We start from the raw sequence: 27,658 nt of genomic DNA, 5'->3' as shown, positions 1-27,658 counted from the left end.
CTACATAAATACACATATACACACATAACACCTTTTATAAACAACATATATACAAACTACTTAAATGTTTAACAGTAGTTTCCTATAGATACTTTTTTTTTTAAAAAAAGTTTTTTATTTATTTTGTGCAGACGAGTACACTGTAGCTGTCTTTAGACACACCTCAAGAGGGCATCGGATCCCATTACAGATGGTTGTGAGCCACCATGCAGTTATGGAAATTGAATTGAACTCAAGATCTCTGGAAGAGCAGTCAGTGCTCTTAACCACTGAGCCATCTCTCCAGCCACTGCTACAGATACTTAACGCTCTTCATTCTGGTTCCCTTAACTCTCCTTTATAAGCAAAACTGAGGAAAAGTTTTCTTGCAACTTTAATAAAGTCACAAAAGCCTAAGGTTGTCATATCTGTCTCCTTTAATTCTCAATAGCTAAATGACACAAAGGAAGGAGCTACTAAGATGTATACACCAAATGCTAGCAGGGTCAAACTGAAGCACAGATTTAACTCTGCTCAGTAAGCAGACACAGCCTTGGTGAAGATGTGAAGACTGAACTGTCATTCTCCATCCTCATAAAACAACAGAGTACTGTTGACTATCCTGGGGCTTTTGAATTTCCATATAAAATCTAAGATATTTTTTCCAGTTTCTTGAATAATTGCATTTGACTTTTGATGGGGATGGTAGACTGTTCTTGGTAGGGCAGCCAATTTCACAATATTTATCCTACTAAACCACAAGTATAGGAAGTCTTCCTATTTACTGGCATCTTCTTGGATTTCTTTCCTTCAATGGCTTCAAATTTCCATTGTATTGAAATTGTTCACTTCCTGGGGTTGGATTTATTCCAAGATATTTTGATGTTTTTGTAGGTTAATGTTAATGATATTGTTTTCCCCAAGATTTTTCTTGGTGTGTTTATTGTCATTATATAAAAAGACTACTGACTTATTTGTTTGTTTTAATTTTGCATCCTGCTATATCTCTGAATGTGCTTGTCAAGTCTTTTCCTAGCAGTCTTTTTATAGTACTTTATGTTTAAGAATTGCAGCATCTGCAAATAAAAGCACTTTTGACTTCTTCCATTCCTCCTTTTTGTACCTCTTACCTCTTTTACTTGATATCAACACACACACACACACACACACACACACACACACACACACACACAACACAGACATCATGGACTAGGTTGAACAGGAGACATGGGAGTGGATGTCCTTGTTTTATGCCTGAATTTGGTAGAAATGTTTTTTGGTCCATGTCAGGAATAAGTTACCTCTACTGGGTTGTTAAGCCAGTAAGGTCACATAGACCCTCAAATGACATGCTATTGGCATTGTTCTTGGATATGCTCCAGAACTTAACAGTAAACACCAATTGTGAAAGACATTATCTAGTTGAACAATGGAATGTTGGGGGCCAGGGATCAAGCTGGAACTGACCTGGAAGCTTCACTCTAAGCTATTGACTAACTTTCACAGTGTTGAAGATGCTATGACAGCTACTGAAGGAGAGAAGACATCAGTCTTGTCTAGCTGTGGGAGCTACTAGCTAAACTCACAAGTGGCCTGGCAAGATACATCAAGCAGTACAACGGTGAACAGATGTCATGGGTGTAACCATGACAAGATTTAAGGGCCACTCTTCAAAATGAAACCTTACTTGGTGCCATTATCAGGTCCCAAGAACCTTGTCTAGACACGGTTGTAGGCTTGAGGTTGAAAACCTACTATTACTCTGTCAAGGAGACATAGCATATAAGGTGGCTTTCTAGGAATTCTCATGATACTCACAGTGATGTAAATGACAAATATGCGACATAGTCTCGGGGCTTTAACGATTTGGTCTCCAGCTGGTAGTACTGTTTGGGCAGGTGTAGCCTTGCTGGAGTAAATATGTCACCCAAGGTGGGCTTTGAAAGTATGTCACTGTGCCCTGGGAATATAAACTTTATCCTTGATCCCATTCTAACTCTGCCTGTTTCCTGACTACAAAGAGGTGAGCAAATTCATCCCAATACTGGAATGTTGTTCTATTATGATGTTCTGCCTGACTGATCCAGAAACACTGGAGCCAGGGAACCAAGCACTGAAACCTCCCAGACCTGAGGCAAGATAACTCCTGCCTCTTTAACATTGTTAACTCCAACATATTTAATCACAGAAATAAAACTGTAATATACCAGTAAGAATATGGATATGTAAATATACATATATACTCCTGAAGTAGTCCAGAATAATAATAACATACAAAACTTATTTTGAGTGAAAAGTCTTTGAATTCCTGAAATCTTGATCCCTGAAAATCCCCTCTCCTCAGGGGAGAGGGTGAGGGAGGAACACCCCACAATAGGGAATTTTTGCACCATGCCTGAGCCTGACCATAAAACTGTCATGTGTCTCCTACAGGTAGTTTACCCTTACAAAAGGTCATTTTCCCCCACCCATAGATGGCCTTTCTCTCCCTCTCCTGTTATCAAAATGCCAAACACATAAATGTAGGGAAAATTGTGTTAAGCAAAATGTCAAGCACAAGAATTTAAATACAAATTTAAATTCACAGAGCTAATTTGTGTGAGATTTAAAAAGGAAAGTCAATTTTATACAAGAACAGAGTATAACAGTGTCCTAGTTGTCTTTCTGTTGCTTTGAAAAAGCTTTCTGACCAAAAGCAACTTAGAGGAGAAAGGCTTCACTTGGCTTGTGTTGCATTCAACATCAAGGGAAGCCAAGAGGACCCAGGCAATAACTGAAGCAAAGACCACGGAGAAATGCTGCTTACTGGCTTGCAGCCTCTGGCTAGCTCAGCTTGTTTTCATTTGAAATCTAGAACCACCTGTCCAGGGCCAACATCACCCAGATCAATGATCAATGAAGAAAAAGCCTCACAGACATACCCAGAGGTCAGTCCAAAAGAAGTCATTCATTCATTGAGTTTTCCTCCTCTCTGGTGACTCTAGTTTGTATCAAGTTGACAAAAATTCAATAGAGTTATCAGGGTAGAAGGGGAGGGCAAAGGACAGTTAACAGGTATGAGATGCAGTTAGATAATCTAACGCTCCAAAGGTCAGGATGATACGTACAAGATACAATTAACTGTGCACTTCAAAACAGCTAGTGGATTTGGATGCCCCCAAAGCATGATACATTTGAAGTGATGGATTTATAGATTGCTTGACTTCCCTGTATTGTAAAAAGGTCTCTTAAAAGGCTATATTATATTGAAGAACATCTAGAGCAGTTGACTTTGGATGACTAGAACCTCATGTATCCATCTGCATAGATAGAGTTTTACAAATCAAAAGTCAAAGTTATTCAGGATTATCTTTCGTTCCTTCAGTAACCATTTACTGTCGGCCTTTGCATTTGACCTAACATCTCTGTGACTTCTAGATAAAAATCTTCCATGTACAGCGAATCTTGACCCATTGCCAATTTCTTACAACTTGATGGCTAAGAATACAATAATATTTGCCCACCTTGCCCTGATATAGTGCCTAGCAAATGGCTCTACTAATGTACAGATTAAGTATACTGGCTTGTGGCTTTCTTTTGTGATTACAGAAATTTACATAACTTCTTGCACTAAGGAATACTTCATTTAGGCTAACTTGAATCTGTGTCTGAGCCACCATGGTCTCTCATAAGTGCCCCAAAAGAAAAGTATTCCCTTTAAAGCAGAGTTGTCATTTTGGATTGACAGTATATCCATACTAAAATATCTCACTGAATCAGCTAAGTTGTGTGGTTATTGTTTTGATTAATGTTTCTACTTTTAAAAAAGATTACACCTAATACAAATCCTAACTGCTCCTGTGTCACTTTTTTCCAATAACTACTAGAATGATAATAAAACTATCTTTCTTCAGCAATCTGTGCTTTGTTGGTTTAATCCCAGGGGCCAAAGAAAGTAAAGATCTTCCTACCCATAGATCTGGCTACAAAGAAGAGGTGAATGGGACTCTTAGCCTAGTCCTGCTCATCTGGAGTCTAGCTGGTAAGTCAAGACCTCAGAGCAAGACAAGTTGGATTCGGCAGTGGGAGAGTGATCCAATAGTATAGCCAGCCAGCATATGGAACTCAGATATCCATTAACCAGAAGGAGAGCTCCAGTAAAAATATCAAATAAAGAAATAAACGCACATCTCACTTCCAAGTATGCCACTGGCTAGCCAAATGAAGGGTGTGTGTGTGGGTACTTTCTCCTTATTGATTCTTAGCAAAACAATAGGAAGGAAATTAAACACCTACTCAACACCAGTCAAGGCATTCTGCATCAGCCACCACTGCCACATCAGACACAGACCAGAACTACCCATGGTTCAGGAGCATCCACCCATCCACTAACCAAGTCGCCACCTAGGAGGAAGCTGGAGCAGGAGTGGAAAGGTCCTGAGATGAGGAAGTCTGATTTCCTGTTATTGAAAGTAGAGATATAGAAAGAGTGTGCTAAACTGTATCCCAGGAAAGCAATCAACAAAATCTAGACTACTGAGAAATTCTACAAAATAAAGAATCTGGGTCTTTCCTGCAGATAAGTTAAAAATGGGAGAAGTAATAATAGGTTTCAGAAATGTTGAGATGACAAATACCTTAAAACATGAATAAAGTCAGGCAGTGGTGGTGCATGCCTTTAATCCCAGCACTTGGGAGGCAGAGGCAGGTGGATTTCTGAGTTCAAGGCCAGCCTGGTCTACAGAGTGAGCTCCAGGACAGGTAGGACTACACAGAGAAACCCTGTCTCGAAAAACAAAACAAAACAAAACAAGAATAAAATGTCTTAAAAAAAAAGTTAAATATTGTGTGAGTTCCAGAACATCTAGCCAGTACTACACAGAGAAACTATGCTGTGAAAACAAACAAGCAAAAGCACCCAGCCCCCCCCCCATAAAAAGCTAAATATTGTATTTTGGGATATAATAATTACTGTACCTCAGAGCTAAAACAATATAGAAAACCTAGGAAGCTTCTACATAAATATCAAAACAATGATGGTTGCTCTGAAGAGGTATGCAAGGCGAGACACTACATTTAGGAGAGGGTACTGCAATGTACAAACTCATTTCCCAAGACCTCTAGTTCATTCGTAAGGATTATAGGGGCAAAATATAAGAAAAATGGACAGAACTTAGGTAAGCACATGCCTTATGACATTTAACTACACTTAAAACTTCACAAAGTACTTTCTTATGCAGTAGCAGTTTAGGCCCAAAGGCAGAAATGTAACTAGCTATGAAAGGGTCTGTGAGAAGACTCGAGAGGCAACTTCTATTTAATTGCAAAATTACTGAACTGAACTTACATCCCTCCCTGGCACTGAAAGACCTTAATAGCAGTCAAATTATAAGAAAGAAACTGAGGAAAACTGAAGGACTTCTTACATCTATCTGCTGAGAACCACCTACATAGTAGAATTATAGTAGCAGTGAAAGGGTATTTTCAGGTCAACTATATTTAGTCTTGAGTTTACTATTTTTTCTACACATTTTTCTGACATTTAGCCCTGGGTACTCTTAAAATTTAGTTCTCTCAATAAGACTTTACCTTAATCAATTTTTTTCAAACCTTAGCTATTCTATTTTTTTCTTATTTTGCCAATTTCAATATCCAATATACCACTCAAAATGTTCTTTTATGCATTAGAAAATAGCTTAATGCCAGCAAGATAGCGCAGCAAATCAGCGGGCTTGGCACCAAGTGTGACATTCCAAGTTCTATCCCCAGAACACACATGGTAGAAGGGATGGAGACCCATACAAATTGACCTCTGACCTTCACACATGCACATCATGGTATGAGCACATATGTACACTCTGAATTGATTAATGTTTAAAGAAGTTTGATATACAAATTGCTTAAATTAATGATGTTACTTTTCAAAACTTTTATCATTATTATTATTATTATTATTATTATTATTATTATTATTATTATTATTATTTGGTATTTACGTGCAATTGTTTCACCTGCATGTCTGTATGTGTACTGTGTGTGTGTGTGCCTGGTACCCTCTGAAGCCAGAAGAGTGTGTTGGGTCTCCTGGGACCTGGAGTTACAGAAGGCTGTAAGCTGCCATAGGGGCTGAGAACCAAAATATTCAGGGCCCCACAAAGACCAGTAACTGCTCTTAAATGCTGAGCCATTTCTCAGTTCCCCAAAGCTCACATTACCCCAAAGCTCACATTTAACTTATCTGTTGACTACAAAACATCAGATATTGCCAAGGTCTTTCCTTCTTTGAAATCCCCTTTGCTTTGCTTTCACACTCAGTAAACCTCGCCATATGCCAGGTGCACTAATCCTTTCCGTTGTTCCTTCAGTAGTCTTGCTTTGGAGGATTTGCTTTGTGGTCTCTTTCCTTTACTTCTCAGTTTGAGTGTCCTGCCCTAAACCCAATGATTAACCTTTAATATCCTTAAAGCACTATCTGAAAAACAAGAGTTCCACTCAAAACTTCATTCTTGGCCACTGACCCAGGGCTCCACATATTCTCTGAACATCTAAACTGGATATCTGAAGGAACTTCAGACTCAGTCTGCCCTAGGTTGGTCCAATAGCTTCCCCTTCCCTTGGGCATTAACTAATTCAGATGCAGTAGAGTAGGAGTCTTAATTTTCCCTCTGAAATGGCTACTGAATCCGCCTCAGCTTCTCCAGCTTTCTTCCCCCACAGGCCTTAGTTATCTTTTACCAGGACCTGGAGGACATGCTCTCCTCTATTCTTTTGGAAGTTCCTCTTTTTCCATTCAAAACAAATACCTGGAACTATATCGAAGCTGTGTCTTTAACATCAGACCTCAACTGCCCTGGGGTGATAGCCAACCCAGATCATGAACCTGACAGAATCATGGATCGCTGGAAGACAAACCTCTGCCAGGGCCTGTGGGAGTTTCTGAGATGTTTCACTGATATGACAGGAGCCACCCTGAGTGTGCATGATTCTATGGGCTGAGGTGCAAGGCTGAATAAAAAGCAGAAAGCAAACTGAGCCCAGCATTCATGTCTACTTTCTGACTACAGGTTCAACGTGAACAGCTGCATCGACCTCCCACTGGCTCGCCCTCTCTGCCACTAGTGTAACTTCAAACTGTGAGCCAAAATAAACTCTTCCTCAAGTTGCTTTTGTTGAGGATTTTGTTACAGCGGACAGAAGACAAACAAACAAGCAAACAAAACTACATTAGTTAAACAGCTTTCATTTGTGAAGCAAAAAATCTTTGTAATGAACAGCCATTATTGTTGTTTTGATTTTTGTTTGGGCGGGTGGGTGGATGGGTGAGTGCATGCATGCATGCATATGCTTATGTACATGTGTGTTTTGGTGGAAAGCCAATCCAGCTCCTTGTTAGGCTGTTAGGCAAAGGTCCTACCATCAACTATATCCTGAGCACTCCCCTGGTTCTCGTGCCATTATACATCTAAGTGGGCTGATACACAGAAAGTCTATAGAAAGCACGAATGCTCTGAAGTGCATTGCTCAATAAATGCGTTCTTGCCACCTAAGTGTGGAATGTGATAAAAGTCCACTGGCAATGTCAGGACCTTGCATGGTGACTACACAGTCTGCACCATTTCATCTACATAGCACTGTTTATGAGGTAAGCAGCCATCCTATTTCACAGGTAAGTACAGAGGAGACTCTTCACCCAAGGTGACTGAGATACAGGCAGAACTGCACTTCAAATGTAAATGTGGCTAAGCCCAGATTCTCCCCTCACCAACAACATATATAAACTCTGGAAGATCCAAAGTTCTTATGGAAATAGCATCGATGTCTTCACCCCCCAACTGTTCAAAGTCAAGACTTCGAATGAAATAACAGAAGTCAAAGGAAACTTAAAGTATAAGTAAGTATAGTAGCTTACCAAAGGGAGCGAAACAATAGCTAACTGTCAGATGAACACTTTTAAAAAACTCTTATGCTCAACTAAATGCTCTCCCATGGTGCAAACCACAGCATAACCTTTCTCCGCCACAGCCTTTCCCGGGCCACCTATTATTTCACTGCTTTTCATGACATTTTTGCAGCTTGCTTTACTTCCTGTCAAGGAATCTCAGCATCAAAGCTATGCAGAAAATTCTACCCCTGTCCTGAAAATCTTTTGTGGTTAACCAAGAAATTGACTGTGAGCTCAAGAAACAACATTTCAACTTCCCTCATGTTGTACAAGGGCAACGCAGCTCTGCCATCTTGTTGCAAAACACCCATGACATCTATGGCTCTAAGAGTATAGAAATGTACTTGGCTTCTGAAATACATTAAAAATACTGTGATTCCAGAACTTCGGAGGCTGAGGCAGCAGGATCACAATTTTAAGACCAACCTAGCCTATACTCCAAGAGTTTATCTTCAAAAAGAATGATAAAATAAAAATAAAAACACAGTTCTTAATCCAATGTAATAATTTATAGCTGTCTCATCTCTTGTATATATAAGATCTTAGTAGAAATTTTTAGCAACTTGCCATCTTAAGAGGAATAGTAGGTACATTTACTCTGACCATTTAGAACCATGTTGTCTTCAACAATATAACTAGAAATTCCTATATAGAATTTTTAAATATGCTTGAAATATCCAATTAATTGAAATATTCCCTTCTGGAGGGAGTAAGGTGGCTTGTAAGACTTCAGAAGCCACCAACACTTAGAATGTTCTAAAAACTCAGAAAGTGAGAAGATTCATAACCCTGTCCCCAAAGTTATAAATGTGGTAAATACTGCTAGATATGTGTGACTACCTTTGTTGAGTTTTTTTTGTAAGTATGGGAGAGAGTTCCATGAGTGGTCACCCACACGGAGTTGAGCTTTATGAGTGACACAGTTACCTTTGAGACAGCCACATATAAGTAAGTCTCACCCATGCTCCTGTACCTAACCCCAAAACCACACTGATTTGCCAAGCCAGACCTAGGCAGAATCATCTTTTAACTGGCTATGGTGCCCCACCTAAAGAAAATGAAACATTTGTGCGTGCTCTCTCTCTCCTCTCTCCTCCTGCCCTCCCCCCTCTCCTCTCTCCCTCTCCTTCTCTCTCCCCTCCCCCCTCAAGAAAAGTTATATCACATGGAAAGTCACCATGCACTGTGATATATACAACTAATAAGATAGACTGACTCATTAAAAATAAAAAGGGGATAAGGACCCTCAATACTCTGACCTGGTTTTCACTACATAAATCAGTGAAGTCTATGCTACCTCCTAAATACACAAAAGTCTGAAGGTCACACTAGCATACAGCCAATACCTCATTTAGCAAAGTAAAGCTATCAGTCCTACACTCAGCATGCTCCTGACTCATGATGGGGAAGCACTCAGGAGACAGAGGTAGACAGATCTCTGAGTTTGAGGTCAGCCTGGTCTACACAGTGAGTTCCAGGGAAGCCAGGGCTACACAGAGAAACCCTGTCTTGGGAACAAAATAAAACAAAAACAAAAGAACAAAACAAAAAAGAAAACAACATTACACTTCGAGTTATAATTTTATCTTTCTCCCAAATTAAGTCATACACTGAAGTGAAGACTGATGATTATTATTTTATGGAGTTCGGTTATTTATTGAACTCAATAATATAAAAAACATGCACATGTTACTCAATCTTCTATTGCTGTGACATAAATTACTTGAGATCATCAACTTCAGGAGGAAAGGTCACTCTGCTTCGCACATCCATGAGATGAGGCGACAGAGATAAGGCGAGAGAGACAGAGAGGCAAGGGCCCATCCAGTGTCCCTTTCAAAGACATGTCCCCAGTTACATCTCCTGCTACCCTGCTAAAATCTCCTTCTTTAAAAGGTTCTGCCCTTCCCAGCAGAAACATGCCTGTACAGGAAACATGCCTGTAGCTTAGGGTCTTTTACTACAGCAAAACCTCCCCTCTGAAAATCCTCATGACCCACATAAGCCTTGTGACCCAACCCAGTTTGTTTTTACATGGGCATCTTCAAAACAAAAAAGGGAAATACAGGTCAGTAAGGATGGCTTCTACACAGTGACAGCAAAGCCAGCTCTACCAAAATAATTCACATAGGCTAGGCCACGCTAGGTGATGCGGTATGCCGGGAAGTCACGAGGCACTAGTAAGAGGAATCATAAATCAAGGTTGTCTTGAGCTTGCTCACAAAGAGGAGGGAGAAGGCGGTGTCACAGTGTCACTCTGTGTCCAGGGAGAAAGGCTGCAGAAAGGAGAGGACCTGTGGCAAGCTTTCTGGAAGAGAAACCATGAAGGAGAGAAGATCTGTAACTTAACAACAAGCAACCACTCTGGGCTCAGAAGAGCAGTCTAAGACAGTGTGCACACGCATACCAAGATGTCCCCATCAAGGTAGAGAAGGTGGAAGTCGGTCTGGAGACAAGTTAGTGGTATGGAGGTTCTTGTTTTGTATATAAAGAGACAGGGAATTATAAAATGATACTTCCAGTTCCAAGAGAAGTAGTGGGACTGGCCTAGATATCCTGAGTGTAGGGACTGCTTTTTACTGCTGTGATAAACACTCAAGACCAAATGCACCATGGGAAAGCTCAGCCCTGAGCCCTGGGTGGTTGCCTGTTGTTAAGTTAAAGTTCCTGAAAGTAAGGCAGAGCAGGCACTCGAGGCAGCAACTTGGAGGCAGGAGCTGAAGCAAAGGCCATGGAGGAGTGCTGCTTCCTGGCTTGCTCGGTCTGCTTTTTTTACAGTACCCAGAAACTCCGAGTTTTCCTCTAACCTCTGCAATGTACTCTGTGGCACCCACCCATGCACACTTATGCATGTATATGCAATTAATAAATGTAAAATAATTTTTTAAATGTATGCACATTTATGCATGTACATGCAGTTAACAAATGTAAATTTTTTTTAGCTTAAGTGCACTATTATTGATACTTTGCCAATGCTTGTAGACAGGAACCTAGCATAAGTGTCTTCTTAGAGGCTTCATCAAACAGTTGACAGAAACACATGCAGAGACCTACAGCTAAGTATTAGGCAGAACTCAGGGATTCTTATGGCAGAGTCGGGGAAGAATTAAGAGACACAGAGGGGTCAAGGACACAAGAATATCTACAGAGTCAACTAACCAGGGCCCTTGGGAGCTCACAGAGGCTGAACCACCAACCAAAGAGCATGCATGGCTGGATCTAGGTCCTCTATACATATGTAGCAGTGGTGCAGCTTTGTCTTCCTGTGTGTCCCCTAACAACTGGAGTGGTGGCTGGCTCTGACTCTGTTGCTTGCCATCTCTCCCCTAGCTGGGTTATCTTGTCTGGCCTCAGTGGGAGAGGATGCGCCTGGTCCTGCTGTGACTTTATGTGCCAGCTGGTATCCTTGCAGGACTTCCTCTTCTCTGAGAAGGGAAGCAGGATGGGGGTATGTGAGGCTGGTAATGGAAGGAGAAGAGGGAGGGCAGCTGGAATCAGGATGTAAAGTGAACGACTAAAAATAAAATGAATGAATGAAAATTTTTAAGTGAAAGGTAAAAACTATAAAGGCAATGGGTGAATCATACAACAAAGCTTGACTACAAAAATTACTAGGTAGGGATAGAGCCTAAGTCTGTAAAGTATTTGCTGTGCAAGTATGAAGACCTGAACTCAAATTCCTACCGCCTACCTAAAAAACATGCTGGTAAATCCCAAGGCTCTGCCAGAGGACCCAGGTTCAGTTCCCAGCAAGCACATAGTGTCTGAGTTGTCTGCAAACCTTGTTCCAGGGAATCCAAAGCCCTCTTCTGGCCTCCACAGACAGCAGGCATGCAGGTATTGTACAGATTGACATGGAGGCAAACAACCATAAATAAGTAAACATATATTATATATAATATAAAATTATAAATATTATATATATAAGGTGGAGGAATTCAGCTAACATCAACCTCTGGCTTCTAAATGCAAATGTCCACTCACATACACACACACATTTTGCAATGGGCAAAAATATTTTAACTTTTATAAAAAGCATACCCAAAAAGAGTACGTTCTTTAGTCCTACCTCCTTTCCACCAATTTTAAAAAACAAATTAGAAATCAGTAAAAGATCTTAATAAATGAATATACACAGGCATAAAGAAAAGTATGTTGAAATTCAAAATGCTAGTTTAAATGGTGCTTCAGCTTTAACACTCATCACGGGGACAAAGTTCCAAGAGTCTGATAGTATCTCCTACTAGTGAAGACAGAGAGAAACTAGCTGAAACGTGGGTGTGGGAAAGGGAAGCAGGACAATTTCACAGTGTCTACCAAAAGTGCACATCATTTCTAACTCAGTAATTCTCCTTCACAGTATTCTTCAGGGAAAGCATGCAGAGCTGCACCCATGGAGTTTTATAGAGAGTGTTTACTGTTACATAATTTATAACAGAAAAGTGTGTGCGAGCAAGCTCATTAGGAGAAAATACCCTAGCCAACTGATCCATTTACACTGTTCATACAAGTGAAGAGATGAGCTAGCAGCGTATATGTATTAAGCCTAGGGCACTGAGAACTGGTGTTGAGAGACATTAAGCATGTTTCCCCAGTTCCTCTTTCAGGTCTACACAGAGTATTTCTGTAGTGTGGGACCACAATGGCTCTGCCTACTGCTGCTTGGTGGAGTGTATCAGATGTGCTTTGACACTCATTGACATCTCAAGTTCCTATCCTCAGCAGTCATTGCACATTCAGGGAAAAGGGTGCAGCCTTCCCGCTGTGCTCTTCATTGTTTTCCTGAGGGAGAGGCACCCACAAGGCCTCTTTTCTGTGTTACTTCACAGCTTGGTGGAGCCTCAGTAGTGCAACTATTATAAATTTGTGCCCTAAGCCTCCTCTGAGGTCTATAAATAATCTGGGGATTCTGGGGGAGAGCTTTGTAGGATTTCTTTGTATTTTATTCTTTGTAACTGACTGCAATAGGAGCACTGAGCTTTTAGCAGTGTACAGAGCTAAAGTGAAGAAGCCAACTTATCCTCCCTTTGGGCTATCACCTGCTGTTCTTCCCCTTAGGTCAAGCCTTCTACTGTATGTCTACCCAGGAAGGATCAGCTTTCTAGGGCTTCTAGTTTCTGCTCCTGCCTTGCATGTGGTCACAGCTGTGTACCTGCATGGTTCTAAAAACTGAAACGGCACGGCCTGAACACAAGAACACATCTCTCACTCAGAAGACAGAGGCAGGCAGATCTGAGTTCGAGGCCACCCTGGCCTACAGAGCAAGCTCCAAAGCAGCCAGGACTACACAGAGAAACCCTGTCTGGAAAAAACAAAACAAAACAAAACAACAACAACAAACATAACAAAGCAAACACCAAAAAAGAGGTGGGACTTAATCTGTGGTTCTCACATCACTAGAAGCCCTAGAATGGGATTAAGTAGCTCGTGACAAAACTCTAATTTCTTATGAGAAGTCAAGCAGCCAGCCTGTTAGAACACAGCTCTCCCTACCTCCAGATTCAAGACACAGTGCTTTCTCCCACAGGGCTTCACCATCTTCCATGGGCATTGACTAGAGACTTGAGTAAACCAACCCCCTCTTCAGGACAAGGCTGCTCAGGTACTCACTCCGCTGTACAGACAGGAAGCTAAGACACAGAGCTCTCTCAGTGCCTCACATCGTCAACATCAAGGTCTAAGATACCACTCTACTTCCTACAAAGATCTAAGATGTCATTATGCATCCTACAATACCCCAAACAGACATCCACAAGCAAGAACTCTCTAGGCAACAATGCTAATGTTTCTGCTACTGAGAGCCCAGATGGAGGGCAGGTGCCACTTTCTGCTTCTCTGTCTCAGCTAGTGCTCTAGTAGGGCCTGTTCCCTCTTTCACTCCTTGTGAATGTCAATGCTCGCTCACATTTTTCTTCTTCGTGCATGACCAGTTTTTTTATGTAATACTTGACAACTAGATCCTAAAAATACCACTAACTGCTTCAGGCCACTAACGTGTTCTAGGATCGTTCTTCCCTGTGGCAAGCAGTTAGGAAAGCAGGGGCACAGGAACACACACCCACACAAACACACAAATACACACACACCCACACGCCAGTCCATCTGCTCAAGCTCTTCACCCTACAACCTGAGAGGTCCTGCCTGCCTGTGACTAGGCAACAAGGTTGCATTTCATCATCTCCAGGGACATTACCAAACCTTACAGGAGCTAAGTTAGCATATGTGTGCACCTCCAACTTCTGCTTACACTTCCTCCTTCTTTCCTGGGGACTTTGCCAGGTCAGCTGTTCACACTTCAGCTGGTAAACACAATATGTGTTGGGTCAACAATGTAACCGCTCACCTCTGTGTCACCAGGCTGATCAAGAAAGTGGCCAGCTGATGTTTAGATTTTCATCTCATTGTTTAAACTACAACACTGACACTCTAAAACACAGTAAAATTTGCAGAAGAGAAAACACTGGAAGTAACAATATAGAAACATTCTAATTACAGTAATATAAGCAATGACTTCCAAATAGTCCATTATCCAAAGATCAGTTTAAAAACCCCAGTGACAGCAGAGAGAGAGAGCCCCTCTTTAGTAACATCAATTCCACTTCCACAAACTCACTATTCAGGAAATACAGTCGCCAAACTTAACCTAGTTGGGGTTAAAGCTTTTAATATGACCCTATTTTCATAGATTTTGAATATAGCACTCCAAAGTTACTCTATCATTCACCTTAAGAACATGCATAGTTGTTTTAGTGATACTGCTAAAAGAAATGAATAATTTGGCCTTAAGAAGTTATTTGGCCCAGCACAGACACTGGTGCCAGACTGCCTGGGTTCAAATGCCAGTTCCCACTTGGAATTGGTCAGTTCTCCCTCAATCTCCTTGTGTGTCTCTGTTTTCATCTACAAACTGAAAGAATTGCTATGAAGGCTAGATCCTAGTAAGAGAAAAAAGAGAAAAAAAGGCATGTGGCACAGAGTCAACATCATGACTTTCTCAAGCAAATAAAAAAAGATTTTATGTCTTATGTTTAGAGATAAAAAACAAGTAATCATGTTGTTGTTGTTGTTCTGTCTTTACACCAAAGGCCACATCTGTTCATTCTCCCAGGCACAGCTTCCATATCTTTCCCTTTTTCATTAAGTAAATTTATGGAGTACAGCCAAAGTTGGCATTCTGACCCAGGATTTGTAACTAAGGTATTATGCTTGACTCTCTCTACAAAAAAAAAACAAAAACACAAAAAACAAAAAAACAAAAACAAAAACAAAACCCCCAAAACATTAAGCCAATAGAAACATCAATTTCCAAAATGGCCAGAGGGAAAAAGAAAGCAGAGGGAGATGCCATAAGTATTATTTACAAACAAGGGTGACATTGAAATCCTTATTGGCAAATCGTATTCTTCACGGAAAACATAAACTCCAGTCCTCAGGCCCACAACCTCTAATGCCAGCGCTACGGAGATGTGGCAAGCGAGGTTTGAGATCAACCAATTTTCATGAGACGTTTCTTTAAAAAGTGTGCAAGAAGTAAGATAACGCCTATGGTTCAAACTTAAATTCCATGTACCAATATATGTAGCTTCCCAATATGAGAGCAATTAGCCCGCATGAGCTACATCCACAGCTCAGAGACTCAAGTGTGCCAAAATGAATGTCAGATCATTGCTTTTCTCAAGTAAACATCAATTCAGACCTTTAATAAAGGCTTTATTTCATAAGAACTGCTGCAACAGAAGAAAAGCTCCCAAATCAAAATCTTCAAGTGTCTCCAGAACAAACAAGGCTTTCTTTTATGGGGAAGACAGGCAGACTAGCCAGATCTTTAAGAGAGAAGATAAACAAAATGCTAAGTACACAGAAGTCATGATCAGGCCTGGGCACCAGTCCTCAGACTAGAACCAAGTGAAGTGCAGGAGAAACCCAGAGTGACACGCACAAATCAAGGCAATAAACAAACAACGGGCGGCCATGAACAACTGTTCTTTCAGTAAGAGCAGGAATCTGGTTTCAGTTAACTATTAGAATAAAGAGCGGCTAAGAGTTAAGTCTTCTGTAGGTTATGTAAATATCTAGCACAGTTTAAGTTAATAAGGTATTTCTTGTTGTAGCCTTGAGCATTAATCCTTAATTTCCAGGCACGAGGCTTGTGTCCTGAAATCCACTCTGCGGAGACTGGCCAAAGAACTCTCCCTGTATCCTTCTCAAATAAGTGGTTCATCTCACAGAGGCAACTGACATACACACATAAACACACACACACACACACACACACACACACACACACACACACACTGAGGAAATAACAACACAGGAATACAGATTTGACTTTTACAAGAATAAATCCCAAAGGCTGTAATACAAACATCTGGGAGTAACCAAGAGCTGCACAAGGTTTTCAACAATGTCTATCCGAAGAAACAAACACACAAGAAAAACTCATCACACACTGGCATTGGCTTGGAAAATCTGCCGCACACAGTTTGTCTAGTCACTTGAAACAAAGACTAGAGAAATAGTTAAAAAGACTAGGGGAATAGTCAAAAACTGCATATGACATTTTAAAAAAGTAAAATACTAGTCCCTAATGTAATAAACAGGTTGAGAGTTTAGATTCTAATTTTGCTATTGTAATGGGATTTTACCAGAACTGACTGCTCTTACTAATTTAAAAATTCTCCAATCATTTGGCAACTTGAAAACCCAAGCTGGGAAAGACCAAAGCCATGACTTATTTTAAAACCTTTTCACACTTATTTTGGCATTTTGAGATATGACCCACTTACCTGTCACTGAGATATTATAGCTCTCCAAGGAAAGGTTGGAGTATTTCGTCATCATTTCTTCTCGAACAGGTAGACTTGTAAAAGTTGAATCTGTAAGACAAATTACGTGTAGTTACATTTTAGATATTCTCACCAAGACTTGGTGACTGAAAAACAGCTTAGAGCTGGCCAGATAGCTGGCTTCCTGGATAAAAGTGGCTTGCTGCCTAGCCTAATAACCAGTGTTTGGATGTGTGTGTGTGTATTGTGTGTTATGTTAGGGTATGTATGTGTATATAAATATGTGTGTGTATATATGTACATATATACATACAAATACGTACACACATATATATACATACAGATAGATATATAGCATATATACATATATAGAGCACATATAACACACACATATGATAAAGGGGTCTAGTCAACATTCTTTTCCTAATAAAAATTCATTTCCATTCTTGGGCATAGCACATATGGGGTACGTTTAAGGCAGAGGCCACTCACCACTCAGTGCTCATTAGGAAAACAAGTCATGTGACAGGCATCTGACCTTGAAGGTTGCCAAGCATGTATCCTCTTATCTGGCCTGGCTGACCACTGTGAGATTTCTCATCACGTGCCCTACCTATCTCTGAAACAAGAAGGGAGACCTTTTCAGAGTGGCAAACCTTACTCAGTCTGATGATTGTTACTATGATTCACATGGCCAGTCATAGGAGAGTGACTACAACTAAAAAGGAGTGGGGGCGGGGGGGGCACTGTGACATTTTCACTCTGACCCCCATTTAACCGAGCAAGGATAAAAGCACCTGGTATACAGTGTGTACCGACGAGGTGGGGTACGTGCTTCCCTAAAAGCTAATGAGTGGTAAAGCAGCTGTCTGGGTCACAATTGATTGAGAGTCATTAAAACTTCAGAGAGGCACTTATTTTTGGTATTAACTGTCCCAAGCCTGTGTCTTTCACGCGTTAGCACAGGATCTACAGGTGTAAACCCAACTCTAGAAAGGGAATGAGATCATAGTCAGGTGATCACAGCTGGGGTGATTTTCCTTTTCATCTCTAGGGACCAACTATGAAAGAACCTATTTGGGATCTACATTAGAAAGAGGAAGATGAAGGCGATCTAGGGCTGAAGCTGGACAAAAACCTCAGCTCACAGAAGCCGAGAAGCATAATAAAAGAAGGAAAACCAGGCCATCTGATGCAAAAGAATCTGAAGAGTTCCAGAACATACTAGCTGTTTCAGCCATTTCCAACTACCAGTTCATATATTAAAAAAAAAAAAAACATATATATATGTGTGTGTGTGTGTGTGTGTGTGTGTGTGTGTGTGTGTGTGTGTGTGTATACTCAGATCTGTAACCTTGATACCACCTGAATGCTAATGCGACATCTTCATTAAACCATTAATCTATTTTTAAGGTTTTTATTACATATTCAAACACATATATATATATACACACATATACATATATACACACATATATACATATATACACATATATACATATATACACAGATATACATACATATGTACATATATGTGTGTGTATATACATATATACACGTGTGTGTATATATACATGTGTATATATATGTATATATATACATATATATATATACACACACACACACTGTAGTTGTTTCCAGACACACTAAAAGAGGGCATCAGATCCCATTACAAATGGTTGTGAAACACCATGTGGTTGCTGGGAATTGAACTCAGGATCTCTGGAAGAACAGTCGGTGCTCTTATCCACTGAGCCATCTCTCCAGCCCCACCATCAATCTTTTTATCTTATCTTATTTTGTTTTTTTTCAAGACAGGGCTTCTCTGTGTAGCCTTGACTATTCTGAAACTCCCTCTGTAGACCGGGATGGTCTTGAACTCGGACCTGCATCTACTTCCTGAGTGTTGGACTTAAAAGAGTGTGGTACTTTCAGTGCCCCAGTGTAGGGGAATGCCAGGGCCAATAAGTGGGAGAGGGTGAGGTGGCAAGCAGGGGGAAGGGGGAGACAACAGGGGTTTGTTCTTGGTTTTTGGGTTTTTTTGGGGGGGAGGGGAAACTGGGAAAGGAGGAATCATATGACATGTAAATAAAGAAAATATCTAAAAATAAAAAAAGAGAGTGTGGTACCGGCTGGGCGGTGGTGGTGCATGCCTTTAATCCCAGCACCTGGGAGGCAGAGGCAGGAGGATTTCTGAGTTTGAGGCCAGCCTGGTCTACAGAGTGAGTTCCAGGACAGCCAGAGCTATAGAGAGAAACCCTATCTCGAAAAGCCAAAAGAGTGTGGTACCTTTGCCCAACTAAAGCACTGATCTTTATCAGTTTCTACTTTCCACTGAACATGCAAAAGAATTCCTTTAAGCAGCAGCATGAACAAATGCTACAGTATAAAAGCAGGAAAGGAGATACAAGAGTAAAAGTGAATTCTCTGTCTGGACATTTTCTGTAATCAAAGAATTGCGTGTGGAAATCTCTCTGCTTCCAGTAGGATAACTGGCAGTGAGGGGATGGTTTAGCAAGCATGTGTGTTCAGCAGAAATTGGCAGGGGAAGACTCAGACAGATGTGGTTTGGATGTGTCCCTGAAAGGATCAGGCTGAGCCACAAAAAAGAAAAATAAAACGGAAAGGTAAGAATTGCATGTCCCACGCCAAACTGGGCCAGTGGCTTGTGACCTGAACTATCAAAATGGGGTCGACACAGCTCAGCGCTTTGATGGCAATGTCTCTACAGTAAATATTAATTCTTGAGGGAGGGGGGAGGGGATTAGAAGAAGTCACATAAATATTGGGAGACGGTGCCAAGTTTAAAACACACATTCTTTGAGGTACTACAATCACCCTCTTCTTAATCATTTCTGGACATTTTCCACCTGGCTTTCTCTTACAGGTAGTGGCAAGACACCAGCATAAAAGAATAACAACTCGTGGTTGTTCAAGAGATTAGAGAATTTTTTTCTTCCTCCCTCAGAAGGAGAGATGGTGGCTGAAGATACGTGATGTGAGAAATGTTTTCCATGTAGGTTGTTTTTCACATGTTACATATTAGAATCATCTTGCTAGAATAGGGAGCTTATAACTGATGGTAGTAACACTATCAAATGAACTAAATGTTACAGTCCTTCTAAAACTATCAACTTTTCACTCACTGGACTTCATGCTTTGTTTAAAGGAAGCAAGCTGGGAAGGGTGTAAGGCAGAAAAAATGCTAGAAAACAATGCAGTCTTAAGACTTGTTTTTACTTAAGTAAGGAAATAAATTCACTCAAGGACATCTCCTACAAAATTAACTATTTCCTCTAAATATGATGATTACAGGCCAGATGATGCAGGCTGGTGATCGGTGCAGTTTTTTAAGAAGCTGATGCAGGAGGACTGACTACAAATTCAAGGCCTGCCTGGGCAAATACTTGAAGTGAAATATTGCCTCAGAATAATAAAAGATTAGGATATACATCAGTGGTAGGACACTTCTGAGCCTGTACGAAATACTCTGTTTAGCCCCAATACTTAGAAAAAAATTAAAGAGAGACTATTTTCCCCAATACCTCTTCACTGCATCTTCTCTAGATTTTTTAAGAATGTATTTGTATGTATGTGTGCCTTTGTGAGTATGTGTGGATCACATGCATGCAGAAGTCTATGTAGACCAGAATAGCATCAGCTCCCACTGAGCATATAGGTGGTCATGAGCTGCCAGGTGGATGGGAATAAATGCTGGTTCCTCTGAAAGAACGGTACATTTCTGTTAACTGCAGAGCTATCTCTCTTCATTACATTTTCAGGTTTCGGATTTATTCCTTTTTTTATAAAAAGGTGTAACTCAATGGTAGAGCATTTGACTCGCACATAACAAGACTGTTTTCAAGCCACAGTACTGCAAAAAAAGAAATTGTAATTTATTATTATGTCTCACCTATATACGTTACTGTTACTATCAATGCACCCTCTTTAGATTATTTTGAATAAAATAATCATTTTAACATTCTAACATACAGTATTACAAATGTACAATCTTAAAAGGCACTACAACAGATTATTACCAGGTAAAATCCTGCTCATGAACAATGCATTTGGAGTTATATTTCCAGGCTCTAGGTATCTAGTATTCCTATTCTCTGTTATACTTGCAGCAGAACGGAAAGAATGTATGTGCGCACATGTTTGTGTGTGTGTGCACACACATACACACACCCGAGTGTGAAGGGCACTACTTTGCATTGTGGACATTATATTCCAGAGTTTATTAAGGAAATAAAAATAAAGAAAGGCTGTCCAAACAATAATAAACTATCCTGATGGTATCATTTAAAAGTCAACCTTTACGAGTCACAGATGAATAATCTTCCAGACAGGTAATTAGTATATTTCAGGTATAATGAGAATTACCAGAAAAGAAGGCCATTTATAGTCATTTTTTTAAAAAAATGAAAGTTTAGTGACAAGTACAATGTGTGTACTTGTAGATGATTTTCTAATACATTCCACAGTAACAGCCCTACAACCAAGCATTATCCAGACCAAAAAATAAATGATGTGAAGACTGAGAAATCTTAGCTTCGAGTAGACAGATCCTCTACCCCTGTTCTTAATTCAGTATGCTGCTTTTCATAACCTGCAAACAATCCTGTAACCCCCTGGTCCGTTCCACACAGTTTACACACAAATAATTTAAAGCCCAAATATTAAGTCAGTCTTTACAGGTGACTAACCTTGCCTGGGTCTACTCTAAGGATCTTTTTAGGAAGAAACCCACTGCTGGGGAGATCACTGGAGTATAAAACAGAAAACCAGCTATGGCTTGCTCCCTGCCCCTAGATATATGGCAAAAGCACTCTGAGCATTCAGATCAATCAAAATTCCCTTTCAAGTTCTTGACTTGTGTAACTGAAAGCCCAAAAAAGGTTTTGCGCCTGAACATGATGGCACATGCCTGTAATCTCAGCACTTGGGAGGTAGTGGCAGAGCTATCTGGAATTCAATGTCATCCTTGGCTACTAGGGAGTGTGAGGCTAACCACAGATATATAGCCCTCCCTTCCCCAAAATAAAACAAAAGCAGAGGAGAAGCTGTCTTGGATTGAGATGTAAAGATGGATACATTAGTTATGCTAATATAACTCAGTAGCTTAGAAAACAGGAAAACAAGTATTAATTAAAATGAAAAGCAACATCTTTTAAAAAAAAGTCTCTTCTTCCTATAACATCACAGAAATATTCTGGTACGCCTGAATGATGAGGGTACCTTAAGGGGTTTATTTTTCATAAACTGTTATAAAGGACTTTTTTCTTTTTCTTCTGTGTTAGTGTATGGTGTGCTGAGTTATTGAGTCACAAGGCTGTCCTTGTTATTGTGAAATATGAGAAGCCAGAAGGAATTACAAGAGTGGGGTGGAGGGAGGAGGAGAGGAGAGAAGAGAAGAGAAGAGAAGAGAAGAGAAGAGAAGAGAAGAGAAGAGAAGAGAAGAGAAGAGAAGAGAAGAGGCCAGCCAGCTTTAGAACACATCTATTTCTGTTTAAGGACATGTTCTTTACAAAATAGTACCTGGAGTTGAAGGGACAACTCAACAGCTAAGATCACTTGCTGTTCCTGCAGAGGGCCTGGGCTCAGTCCGCACCCACACCAAGTGGCTTACAACCACCTATAAGTTGAGTTGCAAAGAATACAATGCACTCTTCTGTTCCACCAGCACCTAAAAGGTGATTTATTCACACACAGGTGCATGCACACATACGTAGAAATTTAATAAAAAAAAAATATGACACCAAACACACAGGTGATCAGTTCTCAACTACCATTTTAACAGAATCCCTATGGTAAATCAAGCTTTCTCTGAAAAAGCTGAGTCAATGTTGTTTTTCTTCAAACAGTCTCAGGTTTATAGGACATGTCAAGAGCTGACATTTCCTCCTGATCTATGCAAGAGGTACACTGCGGGCAAGATAAACCAGCCCTCTCTATGGCATCGCCCAGTCTTCCCTGCAGAGGAAACACCCCACAGCCTCCCAGGCTTCTCTGAGCTCAGGAAGCTGCACTCCTGCTAAGTCTCTCTGGTGTGCATGCATCTCTGCTGAAGGGCCAGGTCAGAAGCATGCTTCCCATCTCTCCATTCTCCTTCAGCGCAACAGCTCTGCTCAACAGTCCCCCAGTTTAATCAATATTTATCCATCTGGACTCATGAATTCTGATAGTTTAGCAATATCACCATTAATATAGTACTCAGGAGATTAATACAAAAGGATCGTAAGGGCAAGGCCAGCCCCAGCCACACAGCCAGACCCTCTCTGCTCATCACCACCGTCACCTGTTACTAGGGTTTATTTGGATGATCTGTTTTCACCAACTGTCCTTGGGAACCTCTTAAGTTGGCTCCTGACTCTTTCAGACGTGACTCATCAAGTACTTTGAGTACTTCACTGTTTTCTGGCACAGGATGCCCCAGGTCGACACACTTCTCCACTCTAGCTCTGAAGAAAGCAGCCATGTCTCCAATACTACTAAAAATAGTGCTTGAAGCCAACATCCGGGTATTAAGTATACTTACTACAGTGGGCAGAGCCACCAATATGTGCATGCACACGCAAATACACACAACGTACTTATCACATGAGACACACACATGTATATGTATAACATGCATATCACATATACTATATATTATACGTGTATTGGTACGGATGTGACACAGACAAATTGACAGATGAGATTTATAGTCATGAGTTCACACTGAGAACATCACATTTTTTCCTTCCCTGCTCATCTTCTCTTCCTTATATCCTTCTTTCCTAATGGAAACCCTGCATCTTGTTTTTCCTTGTCACATTTTCTTACTGCTTAACTGAAGTGCCAACTTCCTCTTTTAAAGTCAAAGAAAGTGAATCCAATTCACCAGACTACACACTACACAGCACAGTCACTGTGCTATGACCAGCTCCCATGTATATATATATGAGATCCTACTGCAGCTGCCACATCTGTCCCCACACAGCTGCACTTCGCACCATCTCAGGCTTGACCTTCTGTACTGGTCTGCCCTGGAGCCTGGGTCAGATATTACCTGTCCATATGCCTCTGTGTAGAAGTCCTGGTCACTTTCCTTGCTCAGCTCTGAGACCAGGGTGAGCTAATCTTCAGAGGAGTATCTTCTTCACTGTGCTAAGCCTAACTTCGGACCTCAATTTGCCCTTTTTGGGGGAAGCCATCCTCACTAGCATGTATGCCTCTAGCTCCACCCACCAGGTAAGGGTCCCTCCTGCTTCCGTTCTTCCGGACCACTCAGGAAAATATGAAGAGAAGGAGCTAGGGTAGGGTGATGGAGTTCCAGGATGAAAAGTGAGTTGAACATATTCTTTTAAAAAGTTTACATAATTTTAATTATGACCAAATTTTTAAAAATCAAAAATATCCCAATTAAAGATGAGCTTATAATAAATCTCTTCACTTAACCATTTAGAGATAAAAACTGCTAGTGTTTTCTACTAACAGAATGCCAGGCAGATGTTGGCATGTAAGTAAGAATCATCCCAATAAGTTCTTACTAGGCAATATAGGCTAGTAGGAAAGAGAATTAATCAAGGCAGCATACAAGCTATGCCTCTGGAAGTTACAATGCCTGTTCCAAATTACTCCATTAAAAGGTTTAAAACAAAAACCAAAAACCAAAAAACACCTTGGTTTGTTCCCTTGATAATACTAATAATGAAGTCAAAACATCCCTGCTTACCTGTTCCTTTATTGACAAACCAGGGCTGCTAAGATCACACAGCCGGTTAAGGCACCGGACGGCAAGCCTCCTGACCTGAGTTCAATTCCCAGAACCCACAAGGGAGAAACAACTCAAGTTGTCCTTTGATGATCACATGTGCAATGCTAGATCCATGCATGAGCACACGTGTATGTACATACACAAAATAAAGAAAACAACAAAAATATTAAGAACCTTGAAGAAGGCAGTGACTCACTCCCCAGAGTCTTACCCTTGACCTCATTCCAAGACTCAAAAAATGCATGTGTGCTTCATACATACAGACTCACAGAGGTAGGTGCCCTTGGTCAGTGGTTCTAAATTCTGGAGGGCACACCAGTGATCTCAGAGAGAACTGTGTGTAAGAAAACAGGGCTGTGGAGGGAGACTAACTTTAAGCTTTCTGCTCTACTACTAAACTAACACCACGTGCTGGGGCAATTGCTTAACCGACTGCCCAACTTCCTCTTTTAAAGTCGGGGAGAATAAAATCTAATTCATCAGGCTACACACTGCACAGAACAGTGACTGGTGCACACCTCTTACAGACTATTAGTACAGTAACTTATATTATATTACTGATATTGGTCCCCAAAAGTCTTCTTTTAGCCGAACATTTCTAAGCAATTCAAAGAAGAAATAAAAAAAAAAATCCAATAAACCTTGCTGTATTACTTTAGTAAAGACTATGATGAATCGAGTTCAAATTAATACTCAATCTAGAAAGAGTTGTAGTGTCCTCACCACTTTTTTTTATCCATTCATCTATCCATCTATCCATTTATTTCTATGTATATGAGTGTTTCCCCTACAACTATGCCCATGCCCAAAGAGGCCAGAAGAGGGCATCAAATAGGCTCCCCAGGGACTGCAGTTACAGATGGTTGTAAGCTGCCAAATGGATGCTGGGAACTCAGATACCACACCTTTCAAGTTTTGTAACTTTCACCTGAGCTGAGTCTTCTGAGGAAGTCCCAAGTTCCCCTGACACACAGCATGTCTACTTACAGCTTCATCTGCTTCCTAGTTCCTTCTCTATAGAAGATGGAGGTATACATTAACTTCAGTCCGATGTCAGCAACAATACACCCTCCGGGTCCTCTCCGGATTTTAGCCTGCTTTGACTCACACTGAGAATTTTCCAAATTACTAATGCCCAGGCTGACTTCTATGCTAAGTGAATCAGTTGTTTCTAGGGCAAGACCTGGATATCGGTCTTTTTAAAGTACTCCGCAAAGTTCCCACCACCGCCAAGTGGAGAAGCAAAGCTTCCAGGACTTACACAAAATACTTGAATCTCAAAACAATAGTGTAGACAGGATATGTAGCTCCGTGGTGGAGCTACTTCTGTCCATGCAGGCCCACGCTCACGGGAAGGAGGAAGACAACAGGAGAGGGAAGTGCAGAGGGAAGAATGAAGGAAGAAGGGAAGTAGGAAGAGTTGGGGAAGGGAGAGGAAAGGGGAAGCGGGGAGGAAAAAGAAGCAAGTTAGAAAAAGAGGCTATACTTTTCAGAAGCATATGATAAATGGTGCGTGGAAGAGGACCGAAGAACCAAGTACACCTGGGAAGGTCATGTCCCAAATGCTTATCATGGAAAACATGTGGAACAAGAAAATCTAGAGACTAGAAGAATCCAAGTTAACAGTGTGTGTGGTGTGTGTGTGTGTGTGTGTGTGTGTGTCCCTTTGGCCATTTTCATTTATACTATGTTCAACCAATCTACAAGCTATAAGCTCATGGAAGTAATTTATAATAGCTCAAAACCTTGTGTGGAATAATGTCTGGATATAGTTCCCAAGATTGAGAAGTTAGTGGTACTTAGCTGGAAGCTAACCGGGCACAGGCACTGAAAAACATTGGATCGTTTGCAACACATAAAGTATAAACAGGTGAGGTGGGGTGGCAAAATAGATCTTGACCCGGTAACGTTATTCACGGAAATCCTTCTGTCCGCATGCCTTTAAACACACAACCCAACACCCTCGAAAAATGTTGTTTTTAATCGAGATTGTGGTGTGAAGACAACACACACGTATAATTTTCTTATCTGGGCTTACTTGAGTTGGCTGGCTGTCGCGATTTCTACCCTCTGCTCTAAAAAACATCCTCAAAGTCAACACTTGCCAGGATTTGGAAAGGTGATACGAGAGCCTCGCTGTGGCCTCTAGTGAAGGGAGATGGCCTCAGGGAATGGGGACTCATAATCATGCCACACACTAGCAGAAGCCCCCAGTATCCCCCGCAGGAACCCACGCACTCTATTAGCCCACTTCGTAGGAAAAAATCCGACCCTGTCTCACTACCAGCTCCCGGGATCAAACTGGGCTTTCCTGGAACAGAATCACCCCCAGACTGGGTGGATGCGAAGCCACCCGGGCTCTCTCGTTTCCTCCTTAGGTAACCCGCGCCCAGCCAATCGAAGGCCACCCCCGCTCCGTTCCGTAACCGCCTGCGCCTGCATCCCCGCGGCTCCTGCGCGAGCCGCAAGGGATGTCGTCGGGCTAGAGGGTCGCCGCCACTGAGCCTCTTCCGGTGCACCCAGAGCCCTCCCCGGGCCAGTCCCTGAACCCCAGGCACCTGTGGGATCGCCCTCAACCCGATCCGGGCGCGTCGTCACCAGAAGACATAGAAGGAGGAGCGGGCAACCAGGCGCCACAAGCGCCCTCAGGCCAGTGTGCGAGAGCATGGCGCGGGCGGGTCGGTCCAGGAGGTCGCTAGTGTACCCTCAGCTTGCTGCGATCCGACTCCGTTTGTCCCAGTGTACACTTGCTGGTAACCGGGCGCCCACTGCCAGTCCCGGGGGCAGGACACGCGAGAAAAAGCGGAGTGGGAGGGGCCCGGCCGCCCTGGCCTCCACCCCCGAGACGCTCCCAGCGCACCCGAGGCCGGCCCAGCGTTGCGCCGGCCCCCATCAATTATGCAGCCCGCAGCCCGCTGCCGGCGCGCCCGGATGTGCTATGCAACCCGGGCGCGGAATCCTCTCCCGCCCCCATCCTCTCGACTTGCACAGGTTGGGGAGGGAGCTAGCTCATCAAGCCAGCCAGGTGTGTTTAGCCCATCACCTCCCGGAGGGGTTGCAACTCCCTACAAAGTGTTATTTCCATCCGTTGGATGGGTTCGCTTATTTACTTTGATGAGACTGGTGAAAAGGACCGGATAGTTCTTCTCCTGTACATCTTTGGATACACAAAGGTTTTTTTTGTTGTTTTTTTTTTGTTGTTGTTGTTTT

General features: G+C 41.6%; 1 protein-coding gene across 4 annotated transcripts in view; it reads right to left on the bottom strand.

Moving 5' to 3' along the window:
* The window catches only part of Emb (embigin), a 49,818-nt gene extending 22,416 nt beyond the window's left edge, over positions 1 to 27,402 (bottom strand). Inside the window, exons 1-2 of one of the 4 annotated variants that reach the window (XM_031359875.1) lie at positions 27,007 to 27,402; positions 16,687 to 16,776 (exon numbers count right to left, since the gene is read on the bottom strand). In XM_031359875.1, coding sequence (XP_031215735.1) covers positions 16,687 to 16,776; positions 27,007 to 27,115 — 199 coding nt within the window. In that variant the 5' untranslated portion in view covers positions 27,116 to 27,402. Of the gene's footprint in view, positions 1 to 16,686; positions 16,777 to 26,486; positions 26,878 to 27,006 lie in introns of those variants that run through there. The other 3 variants (XM_031359876.1, XM_031359877.1, XM_031359878.1) reach the window with 3 other exon arrangements.
* Between the last annotated feature and the right edge of the window lie 256 nt (positions 27,403 to 27,658).

The sequence above is a fragment of the Mastomys coucha genome, unplaced genomic scaffold (genome assembly GCF_008632895.1).
Source record: "Mastomys coucha isolate ucsf_1 unplaced genomic scaffold, UCSF_Mcou_1 pScaffold8, whole genome shotgun sequence".
Taxonomy (NCBI): domain Eukaryota; kingdom Metazoa; phylum Chordata; class Mammalia; order Rodentia; family Muridae; genus Mastomys; species Mastomys coucha.
This window is presented reverse-complemented; position numbering and strand designations above follow the sequence as displayed.